Below are 12,743 nucleotides of genomic sequence, written 5' to 3' on the forward strand. Positions count from 1 at the left end.
CACACACACACACACACACACACACACACACACACACACACACACACAGGAGGGGAGGAGGCAGAGACAGACACCATGGGAATTAAACCCAGAGCTGTGATCATGTTAGCCAAGTGCCCTAACTCTGAGCTAAGTCCAAGCCTATGAAGTTTCTCTTTGAATAAAGAACTCAGCAAATAAATGAGGGACTCATACAAATCAAAGACTTCCTACAAACCTTGTTGATCTGGACAATGACATTGACGATTACTAATAACAAAATGAAGAATGTCTTATATTCAATATGTCTTTATTGAGTAATGAAGCACAGATTTGAGATGTCTTCTGGAGGAATATTTTAAGTGTATCTTGTGTCTAAAAAAGTCAACCCTGAATCATAACATATTTCTATATCCAACAATTTAATAGGAAGCATAAATTGTAGGTTTAATAAAGCCATAGAGATGTAATTAGTGAAATTCAGGCTTTGAATAACTCTTGAGGCCAATTGGGTACCTTCAAATAAATGGCAAAAGAAATGAGAAAGCGGATGAGAGGGAAATGGTATGTTAAGGACATTTAAGAGAGTCATTCAGTTACAAGAACAAAGTCTTGGAAAGATTTAGGGGTCAGTTGTAGAAACCTAAATATGTAGAAACCTGAGTAGATATTTGGAACATTAAACTATTAGTAATGTTTTAGGTGATGAAGTAATGTGCGTACAGTTTCAGCAATCCTTAAACTTCAGATGTATATATGTATGTATGTATGTATGTATGTATGTATGTATGTATGTAGACGGTTAGATTAAAGATAGATAAATAGATAGATAATAATAAGATGATAAATTAGATAGATCAAAAGATAGATAGTAACATAATAGTAAGGTGATAAATTAGATAGATAGATAGATAGAAAGATAGATAGATAGATGATAGATAAAATGCACATGTACATGCATAGATGATGATGATGGTAGATAATACATATAGAAAGATAGATGCCAGATAGATGATAAATGAGATAGATGGTAGTAAGATAGAGAAATGATAAATAGATGATCAATGAAATAGATAGATGACAGATTGATGATACAATAGGTATATAGATAGGTGATAAATGGTGATAAATGAAATAGATGACAGATTGACGATTAGATAGATAGATAGATAGATAGATAGATAGATAGATAGATAGATAGATAGATAGATGAGAGATGCATAGATACATAGATGGATGGATGGATGGATGGATGGATGGATGGATGGTAACTTGTTACCAATTGAAAGTTAAAGCTCATGTCTGGTTTTGTAGACACATCTGAAAGGGATAGAAAAGGTATCTGTGCTATGTTGTTGCTTTTGGAGAGTAGAACTGGGAGGCTGGGGGCTGGAATGAGAAAAATAAACCTGAATAATTGCTTTAATTAATGAACTATATTGGAAGAAGTTCACCATAACCTTGCTGTGCTGAGGATATGGGAACATACACTTGTACTGCAGAGCTGGCAAGGGCAGCAACCTTGAGCAGGCTTGCCCAAGTATGGTCCTAGGAACGACTACATCAGAACTGGGCCCACCTCCCATCTCCAGCTAGAATCTCAGAAACAAGAACACAGACATTTGGGGATAGTCTATGATGATTTAAGTGCCAGCTTATCAAATACTTATCATTGTTTTGCAACCTTGGAATGTGTAAAGAAAAAATACACTCTGACTTAAATATAATGCCGTACAGTTCTGGAAATCAGAAAGGCCTTTTTCTTTCAGATGTGTGGACAGTGAGTTAATCAGCAGATGTCACAGTGTTATCCTTGGGGACATCTATCTCATGTTGCTTCAGTTTTAGAGAAAGGGTGTTCTCCTGGCATCATTGCACAAAAATATCTGGGGTTAATGAAAATCATTTAGTGTGTGTGTGTGTGTGTGTGTGTGTGTATTTCCATCGCTTGTTGAAAGTTTAACTTTAAGTTCTTTTTCTTTTTGTTTCTATTGTTCCCTAGCATCATTGACAAAGAAGTTTCACTGATGGCAGAAATGGATAAAGTTAAAGAAGAAGCCAGTGAGTAGCCATGTGTCTGTGTGGTGAGGGGGTCTCCCAACCAGCCAAAATCAATCCACAACTCAGGGTGGCAGCAATTTGGGGCAGAACCCTAAAATTCACCCTGAAACACTGGTGGGTGGGCTCTGTACCTCCGGGCAGGTCACTCATCTGTGTTTCTGTTACATTGCCTGGCCAATGACAGGGCTACAGCGCAGTCCTCATGCACAGAATGTTCACCGAGGAAGAGGGATCTGCTGAGTTCTTTAAATGCAAGGGACTTCCATGTGTACACAGAACTTGAACTTGATTATATTTAAAAGGACAATGAGTTGAGTAGTAAATTTGTGTATAAGTGTGTAGTGTGTGTTTAGGTGGGCACATGAAACTGTTCATGTGACTTCAGGTAGGTACGTGTGCACCCTTGTGTGCTCATGTGTGTAAAGCCCAGATGTCAACCTCAGATGTCTTCTACCACACTGGATCTTAGTTTTTGAAAAAGAGGACCTCGTGAACCTGGAGTTCATCAGTTTGGCTAGACAGCCAATAAGCTCCATAGAAATCCACCTGCCTCTGCTCCCCCAGTGCTGAGGTTACAGGCGTGTGCCAGTGCTCCTGCCATGTTCATGGATGGCTAGAGACTGAGCTTGGGTCCTCGAGATTGTATAGTGGTTAGCTGACTCTGTTGGTCTCCCCTTGGGGCTCTGAGTTAGAACCACCAACCAAAGAACATACACCTGCTGGACGTAGCCCCCCCCCCATATGGAGCAGATGTGATGTGCAGCTTGGTCTTCATGTGGGGCCCAAACAGTTGGAGTGGGGGCCACCCCAAAAGCTGCTGCCTGTCTGTGGGATATGTTCTTCTAGCTGTCTGGCTTCAGTGGGAGAGGATGGGCCTAGCCTTGCAGAGACTTGAAATGCTAGGGTAGGGGGATACCCAAGGGTCCCCACTTGCTCAGAGGAGAAAGGGATGGAGGTTGAGGGAAGGATTGTAGGGTAAGGGTAACTGGGAGGGGGCAGCAAGAGGGATGCAAAGTGAATAAGTAAATAAAAAATTAAATTATTAAATTGTAAAGTGAGCACTTCACTGACTGAGTCTGCTCTTCCGTCCTGGTATTAATTTGAGGGAAGCAGATGTTAAATTTAAAGATAGCCATTTGAAAGACTGTGTAATTCATAATTTCACTATGGCACTCATAGCTATTTTACTTATTCTCATTTAAGCTCACAAAACTCAGATTTGACAAATTGAATTCCCCTTAACTTGCTCCAGTTTGACTTAGGGGTGTAGCTCGGTTTGAGAGTGTTTGCCTAGCGTGCCCGAAGGCCCGGTTTGGTTCGCAGCATGACCTACACCAGACATGATGATACAGGCCTATAGTCTCAGCAGTCGGGAAGGGGAAGCAAAAAGAGTGAAATAGTGAATCAGAAGCCAACCCAGAGTAAATGAGACACGTCCACAAAACGAAAAGCAAAAGGGTAACAACATTTGTGCCACTTAAAAGTCAATGCTTAAGCTGCCTAAAAATTTGTCATGGGTGTGTGTGTGTGTGTGTGTGTGTGTGTGTGTGTGTGTGTGTGTGTGTAAAAGCTGTTTATTTTCAAGCATTTAGGAACTTAACAATGCTCTAATAAACTCTACAGGCAAAATAACCCCCAAGCTTTTAATTAACTTGTTTAGGATTAATAATTCAAATATAGAGTTGTACTAAATGAAGTTTTCTTAAAATACTCCAGTTCTGTTTACAAACTCTGTCAAATATGCCAGCACCTGCCAAGTTCAGACTGTAAGAGAAAATCAATTCATGTTTTAACTTGAATTTATAGATTTTCCTGATAAAGCAAATTCATTATTTGAATGATGAACACAGCTGGGTGTGGCAGCACACACCTTTAATGCCAGAAATTGGGAGGCAGAGGTGGGTGGATTTCTTTGAGTTGGAGGAAGCCAACCTGGTGTACATAGCAAGAAACCCTGTCTCCATTAAAGGCAAAATTAAGTAAGTAAATAAATAACACATTCATGGTATCATGATCACTGCAAAACTTCCTACATTTAACATAAAATTTTAATATTCGGGGCGATTTTTTTGTTTATGTATGTTCATGTCTAATCTCCCCACTGCGATAAGTGACTGAATAAGCAGAGAAAATGGTAACTGCGTGGTGGTGATTCGTGCACAATGCCATCCTTGTATGATACCGTTTGTGTACAATGCAATCCATGTACGATGTAGTCTGTGCATGGGGCTGCCCCTGTATGATGCAGTCTGTGTACAGTGCCATCTGTGTACGATGCTTCTGTGCACATGCTCTGTGTCCCATGGTACTTTGTGGGAGACAAAAATCTGTATAATGTCAATGTGTGCACAGTGGCAGTCTGTGCACAGTGGTGATGCGTGCATATGATAATCGGTGTGAGATGGCAACCTGCCTTGTGGCAGTCTGTATACCATGGAGTCTGGGTATGGGTAAGATGGCATCTGCATGGAGGTAGTCTTCCACGGGATGAGTTTCATTGGTTGGAGCTTTCAGCAGAGACAAGAACCCTCAGATGGGACATGGTGCATCACTGACCCTCTCTTACTTTTGAATTCAGTCTGGTATGTTCCTGGAACCAGACATTTCTCATCTGGGATTTTTTTTTAATTTTTTAAAAAAGATTTATTTATTTATTATATGTAATTACACTGTAGCTGACTTCAGACACTCCAGAAGAGGGCATCAGATCTTGTTACAGATGGTTGTGAGCCACCATATGGTTGCTGGGATTTGAACTCGAGCCCTTTGGTGCTCTTACCCGCTGAGCCATCTCACCAGCCCAAGATTTTTTTTTACAGTGCTTTTCCTGCATATTCTAAGCCCTTGATCCTCACCCAGGTTTTATCTTATGAACTAGTTAAATGGTGGCCTGAACCCAACAACCTTCTAACTAAATCCTTTTTCAGTTGACTACCAGTGCATTTATTTGTACAAGAATGAAAGATTAAGCCAAATTCTTTTCTTTCTCCTATGTGCTTTGGCCATAATTCAGTTTCCGTTTTCGAAAAATAGATATCAACATTTTTAATTAAAAAGTTTCAGGTATGAGGGGAGTGGGGGCAAAGTGGCAAAGGCTTCTGTCACCACACCAGTGGACCTTAGTTTGATCCCCATAGAAGAAGGAGAGAACCACCTGCAGGTCGACCTCTGACCTCAGTGGACATGCTGTGTCACACACATGCTTACTCGTGATACATGCACACAACAGATAAGTACATAGCGGTAGATGGTCCAGTGGGTAAAGAGCTCACGTGTAAAATGCCCTGCATGGGATGCATAGCTCTAACCCGAGCTCTGTGGAGGCCGAGAATAGAGATAACATCTCCACAGTTCACTGACCAGCCAGCCCAGCTGAATCCCTGAGCTCCAGGTCCAGTGAGGGACCCTGTCTCAAAAATATAAGGTGGAAAGAACTAGAGGAAGACATGGGACACTGACCTCCACACACAGGTACCCACACGCACGTGCACATAATACACACAGGAAAAGGTTTTGAAATAATTGAAGCAACATTTTTGCATTCAAATATAACGAGTTTTGTTAAGTAAAACTAATGTGATTGGGGGGGTCACACTGGAATCCTTAGGTTGCTGTACCGTGCCTCTGACTGAGAAATTAATTTAATCTTACAAGTTCCATGATTTTGTCAGTAGAAGTAAATTATGCACACCTCAGATTTCATGTGCCTTAGGTGCAGCTTTGGCCATCTTCTAATGGTAAAAGTGTCAACAAGAAACACTGTAAATGAATTATATCTTCTATCTATCTCATATAAAAGACACAAAAAGCCTGGTAGTTTTTAACAAGCTGTAAGCATACATTGGTCTATTCTCACCTATATCTAAATTATATGCACCTTGTTACTTGCTGTTTGAGTCTCCCCTGGTCTGTTTTTGCCCCCATCGGTGTCCTTGGGACGCACTCCTTTCAGCCACCTCCTCCCAGGCCACCCCATCTAATGGAGACCTCCTGTGCTCCCCATCTTCTTCCTCCTTCTCCCTCCTGGTCTCTCCTGAAACCCCTCACTCAAATCTCAAGTCCAACCTTTCTTTCTGTGCTACCCAGACAGACTCTAGCCTTCTGCTCACCAATTAACTTTCAACTGGGGAACAAGGTTTACACAACAAAGGCTGGCATACGCATACGTAAGAATTCACTCATCTGGACAGCAACCAGATCTTGGGGTTCAGAATTTATCATTTGTACACATAGCACCAGCCCAGCCCCCAACACAACATAGACACAAAGGGTTTCCCAGACAATAGCTGCACGAGTCACTACGACGTCTCTTGAGGTTCACAGAAGACCTCAAGTTTCATGTCCTCCTTTCTTTTCAAGACTTAGTGGTAGGTTCCAGCATCCGTGGAATCTGGAGCGTCTCCAGAGCATCCTGTTTTAATTCCCTCCACGAGTAAACGTGTACTGAGTACTTCCTCCTATGGCTGAAACTGCTGGACTGACAGGCAGGTTTCATCTACCTTCAGTAACTGGTGATGCTGGTCCTGCCTTCAGAATTGTCCCCCGGGCAAGCCAAAGTCTACACTGGAGGTGACAGACTCTCGTCTCTACCCACTTACTGGTTGTGCAGCCTCTAACTGTTGTTAGTTTTGAGCTGGGGGGTCTTACTGTGTAGCCCTAACTAGCTTGCAACTTGCTATGTCAGATTCCTTATCAGAATAAGAATAGTATGACTCACAAAATGAGAAAATATGAGCCAAGCACTTAGCAACATTATTTGTCATCATGTATGTGTGCAGAGGGAAAAGCTCTTATTAGCAAATAGGTCTGTCCATCCAGGGCCTCAGAGAGCAGGCAGAAAATGGAGCCAGGAGGGGTGTGCTGAGTCTCTCAGGAGTCATGACTGTCAGCCACACCCCTTCACAGACAGAAGGAACCAGCGAACAAAGTCCCAGTCAAGCAGAGAACTGTCCCTACAGTCACCACCTGGAACTTGCTCATCTGCAGAATCAAGAACTTTTCACATTCTCAGTTCTTTCATGTGACATATGAAGTGATTGGTGTCAGTTCAGTACCCCAACACCAAGTTCTCAGCACAAAAGAGATGTATTTGCCCCAGAAGGACAGAGGGCAGAAATAAGAGACAAAGACAGAGAACAGGAAGAAGGAGGAGGTAAAAGACGGAGAGGTATTTTTTCCCAGAGGTGAACAAAGGACTACCTCTGGATAGAGAGGAGACAGAAGTGGCCCATAGGTGAATGACAGTTTATAAAAGTTAAAAGGGAACCCCTATGTCAGGATGGGGTGTTTAATTTTGATTGGGCATGTTAAATAGGTGAGCCATTGGGGGTTTCTGATTGCTGGACTCCAATACTCTGGTAGCTGGACCTTAGTAGTCAGCCTCAGGAGGAGGAAGTAGCCAAATAAGGGTACAGACCTTGGTGGCTAGCTTTAAGAATTTAATCTACTGGTTTTTAACAAGGCAGAGGGAACTAGGGAGAAAGGCAAGGCCTGCCAGAGCCAAGTTTGCCATGCTTAGGCTGGCTACAGTCCCTTCAACATAAATCATATTTCCTCCATGATTACACAAATGCCTGTGTGCCAGACAGCAGCTCACAGGAGGCCAGTGTTGATCGACATGGGTTTAAGCCAATAGAAAGTCTTTATCAGTTGGCCAGAAACTACCAGGGTGTTCATGATCCCAGTGTAGCACCGAACATTTCTCAGGATGAGCTTTCAAGCACAAAACCCATGATGTTCTCAGTTAACAAACTTCAGTTAACAAGCTGAGGAGAAGGGCGAGCCTGTAGGAGGACCAACAGTCTCAATTAATCTGAACCCCCGAGATCTCTCAAGCACTGGCCCACCAAACAGTCAGCCTACACCAGTTGATATGAGGCCCCCAACACACATACAGTAGAGGGCTTCCAGGTCTGTGTTCATTCAGAGATGATGCACCTAACCCTCAAGAGACTGAAGGCCCCAGGGAGTTTAGTCAGGTGGGGTGGGGGTGGGGTATCCACATGGAGAAAGGGAGGGATGGGGAAGAGGTGTGGGGTGTGGAGTAGTCAGAGGGTGGATGAGCAGGGCGGAAAATGGAATATGGAGTGTAAAAAATAAATTAAAAATAAAATTAAATTAAAAAAAACAGCCAGAAGCAGAACTACAGAAGCCAGAACATAAGGTTAGTACATTTAAAAGACTTTCCCAGAACTATGGACTTTGATGGACTAGGTCTTTGTTTTCATTTTGTCTACATGCTGAGTTTTATGGCTTGAATGGTACCTCCTTCATAGGGTCAGTGGTGCCAAGATCTAGGGGCCTACTAAGGTCTGGGGCCCTGTTATATTCGCCACTAGCACTGGTCTTAGTTAATGAGTTAAAGAGTACTCTAAGGAGGTGAAGTTGGTCCCAAGGACTACTAAATTTACTAAATTGATACATACTTGGCCATATGGTTTCAAATGTAGCGCTCCACCATTAATCCTATCAGGTGAGAATTAAAGGCCCAGTCAGTGCTGATGGTAGAGTAGTTAGCCAGGGGACCAAGAGAACATCACTTGGCATCAATTATCTGATTTATGTCTTTCTCTTTTTGAGGTTTTCCCTAACCATGGCAAGATTTTCTCTAATTACTCCTGATTGGGTAGCATAGAAAGAGCTGGCTTCTAACAAAACCATGCCTAGTTTCCTTTATCTCATGTGAAGTCAGTGTATTTCCAGTGTTGCTGGACCATGTCAATAGGGATTCTAACTGTTGTTTTAATTCAGAAACAGAAACTTTCAATAGCTCTAGGTCCTGATACACCAATCTGCTTAGTTTACAAAGTGTCAGAAATGGAACATTTAGTTAATCCATTAGTACACGCCCACCAGGTGTCTCAGGGGCCCAGTGATATTGCTGTTGTCCAGCTGAGTTAACCCTCAGGGCAGAGTAGCATCAGAATAAGGGCATTGCCTAGATTAAAGTTTTGGATATCAGACATGTTTTAGCCTCTTTGAATCCCACTAAGCTTGGTTAGAGCTGTTCCAAGTCACCGTGAATTTTGTCAGTCAATGGGGAGGATGGCCTGGTTACTTCTATCCTTATCTAGAACAGGGCCAGGTGTCTAAGCATCAGCAGCAATCCTGGCTGGTTTCTGTTTGGGAATGGTTAACTTTATCCCCAGGAGCCCTTCCTGGTCTGATTCCCCAGGTTTTCCCTGTTTGACAGAGGCCAGAATCTTTCTTATAGAATTTTCAGATTCTCTTTTCAATTTTATGGACATTGGATTACATTTTCCTATTGTGCATTTCTCGGGAGAAAACTTTAAAAAAAATTCATTCATATGTTTTCAGGAAGCCTCTATTTTACAGTTCCAGTTTTTGCAGTGGAAACTCCCTTGTTCTGACAGCTAGGAATCTCAGCTGCAGGTTATACACTGAATTGTAAACTCTGTATTCCTGTCTCAAATCATAAATTCCCATGTCTTTCCTTTCTCCAATACAACCAGACACTTAGAGTGGGCATTCGTGAGCAAAGGTCAGGATGAATATGGATTGCTGGACTGCCATGACTCTAGCTAATGCCTTCCTCTGTCTTCTTCGGTTCCCAGGTCCAGGCCTGAGGCCCATGGGGGTTGAATCATGACCCTGTATTCATACCTAACATAAGACTCGGGAGGAGGAAGGGGGGCAAGGAGTGGAAGGGACTAGGTCCCAATGAAACATTAATTTCAGTGGGTCCATAATCCAGGAAACAGTGCATTCGTTAGCAGTGTCTGCGGCTTCTTTCTTGACTTGGGTGTGGTGGATCCATGCTGTGTTGCCAGCTACCTTCACCACCACAGGAGTCACGACAGTAACCATATAGGGTCCTTTCTAAGTTGGTTTCAGCCAGCCGGTTTGGCTACCCCGTTGACCCAGACAACATCATTGGATTTGAGCATGTGCAAACTGGTGATGAACTCAGAGGTTGCCTGGGTCTCTTAGATAGCTTAATGACTAGCCTTTACAGAAGACTGGAGGGCCAGCAGTGATCTGAGAAAGGAATGGTTAGAGAGTTCTGACAACTGCTGGTCTCTGAGCCAAGGAAGCAGATTCCAAACACAATCTCAAAGAGGGTCAATCTCCCTATATGGGTACAGTGGACCCAAAGCAAAGCAAAGGAAGGCCCTTCCACCCTTCACTAGACTTGAGAGTTTTGTTAGTTTTTTTTTAATAACATACTAATTTTTCCCTAGATGCCGAGAACTCTGAGGTCCATAGGCACAATGAAGTTTTCAATCTATGTCTAAAACTTTAGCTATTAATTGAGAGGGTTGGGCTCTTCAAGCCAGGCGATTATCAGACCCATAGCTAGGGAGAGGGCAAATCAGGGGACCGATTCGTGGAGGAGCTTTTTAAGCTACTACTATTTGATCAGTTTTATTCCAGGTGGGGGACACATCTACCCACCTGGAAAAGGAATCTATAAAAACTAGCAAGTATTTGTATCCTCCCCCGGCAGACTGATCTTGGTGAAGTAAGTTTTCTCCGAGTTCACCAGGGGGTTGGTCTCTTGTGTGGACCCCTTCCTGGGTTCTAGTTTGGATTTACCTAAGCACAAACCTGGCATCTGACTAAGACATCCCACACTAGACTGTCGAGTCTAGGTATAACATTCCTTGGTCCGAGCGATTCAAAAAGTTTTGTGGACCCCACATGAGTAGACTGATGAAGGTCAGTTACCTGAGTTCTGCCCCCTGTTTCTGGGAGAGTAGTCTTTCCCTCTGGTATCTTCTATCAACCTGTAGGTTTGAGCTGCCCATTTCTTCTTTACTCTGGAGTCTCACGCAGCACCTGGTCAGGGTATGTCATCAGAATGTCACTAGTCGCTGGGCGTGGTGGCGCGCACGCCTTTAGTCCCAGCACTCGGGAGGCAGAGGCAGGCAGATTTCTGAGTTCGAGGCCAGCCTGGTCTACAAAGTAAGCTCCAGGACAGCCAGGGCTACACAGAGAAATCCTGTCTCAAAAAACAAAACAAAAAACAAACAAACAAAAAAAAACAAAAAGAATGTCACTAGTCTCCACTGGTCGCAGGGCAGCCATTTGTTGGGCAGCCAGGTCAGTGGCCCAGCAGTGGAGGATAGCAATTTGGAGGGGAAGTCAAATAGCTTCTAAGAGGGCCAAGATGCTGTTGTTGTTGTTGTTGTTGTTGTTGTTGTTGTTGTTGTTGTTGTTTTGCTTTTCTTTTTCCCAGCAGTGAGAAGCCTTCCTTCCCTATAGATCACATCACAGATGTGCGGTAGTAAAGGCATAGTGACTGTCCGTGTAGATAGTGGTGGACTTTCTTTTTCCCCATCTGAAAGCCTGGATCAGACGAATCAGTTCTGCTTTCTGGGCTGAGGACCTAGCTTGGACCCAGATCCTTTTGGTTTGAATAACTAGTGCAGCTCCTTTGTACCTGGTTTCATCTTTCATCTCTTGACAGTCATGGATGAACACCTGTGGATGGTCATCAGGAAAGAGGGTAGCAGAATGGGGGGGGGGGGGTCCTCCTCAAACTGTACCTGAGAGTGATCCAGCCTGGTACTGGGTCACACAGACACTATTAGACAGAGTCAGGATTCTGGTCTTCCTCAGAGGAGGGACTCAATGGCATGGGGTGCTGTGAGTGTAAAAGCTACCTTAGTTAGTTAGTTAGTTAGCTTGTTTGTTTGTTTGTTTTTCATTAGCAGTGGTCACAGCTCTTAGATGGGCAATCCTGTCCGCACAGGGTCCAATCCTTTGGACAGGTATGTCACAGAGTGTTTCCATGACCCCAAAGTTTGAGTTAAAACCCCCTTTGTCTTTTGTCTTATAGACAAAAAGATGAAAAGTAAGTGCCTTTGTTTAGTCTCAGTCCTGATTAGGGGCTCAGTGTCCCCCTTTGTGCCGGTATATAGAGGCCTTGCTATTTCCACAAATTCAGGCCAAGAATCCAATAGCCGTTCAATCCCTAAGGCTGAATATCTTAGTGCCATCTATGGTTTGTATTGGATCGTGAAGAAGTAGGTTGTAATAGCAGTGATGGAATGCTTTGGCAGCAGAGTAGATGAACTGAGCATCAAAGGAAGGCAAGCGGGGGGGAAAAAAAGCAAAACTTCCTTCCTCCATCAGAAGGTGTGGCCCAGATTTAAGATGGGCTTTTCTACTTCAAATGATCCAATCAAGACAATTCCTCACAGGCATGCCCGACAGATTATGTTTTAGTTGATTCTAAGTGTATTCAAGTTGACAACCCAGACTAGCCATCACTATTACAATCAGTGTAGTGTCTATCGACGGCCACATCCGGTAGTCATGTGATTATTTTGAAGGTATATTCTGGATGAGTGTATCTCACCCTGTTACTAATTCAACAATGCTCTGTGTGTATAATTTGTAAATGATGCTGTTAAGTTACACAGGGACTGTGCAGGGGGTGCAGGATTATTATATTTTAAGAAATAAGCATGTATATCACTAGGCATTCAGACTTTGTCTGCCTCCCCAGAGAACTCAAGGTCACCCAGAAAGGTTCTCGACAGGTTTACTAGAGATGTGGGAAAAAAATATGACTTTATATTAACACGAGCATATTATGACGTAAAATAGCAAATTCTCAAGAACTGTTATGGAATAAGGATTTCAAAAAGTCTCTGTGCGCCGGGCCTGGTGGTGCAGGCCTTTAATCCCAGCACTCGGGAGGCAGAGGCAGGCGGATTTCTGAGTTCGAGGCCAGC

General features: G+C 43.2%; 1 protein-coding gene across 9 annotated transcripts in view; it reads left to right on the top strand.

The window, feature by feature from the left end:
• Spats2l (spermatogenesis associated serine rich 2 like) overlaps positions 1 to 12,743 on the top strand; it is a 175,877-nt gene that overhangs the window by 148,889 nt on the left and 14,245 nt on the right. For all 9 annotated transcript variants that reach the window (XM_029539102.1, XM_029539104.1, XM_029539103.1 and 6 more), the window contains one exon: positions 1,982 to 2,040. In XM_029539102.1, the coding sequence (XP_029394962.1) occupies positions 1,982 to 2,040 (59 nt within the window). The remainder of the gene's footprint in view (positions 1 to 1,981; positions 2,041 to 12,743) is intronic.

The sequence above is a fragment of the Mus pahari genome, chromosome 5 (assembly GCF_900095145.1).
Source record: "Mus pahari chromosome 5, PAHARI_EIJ_v1.1, whole genome shotgun sequence".
NCBI classification, from domain to species: Eukaryota; Metazoa; Chordata; class Mammalia; order Rodentia; family Muridae; genus Mus; species Mus pahari.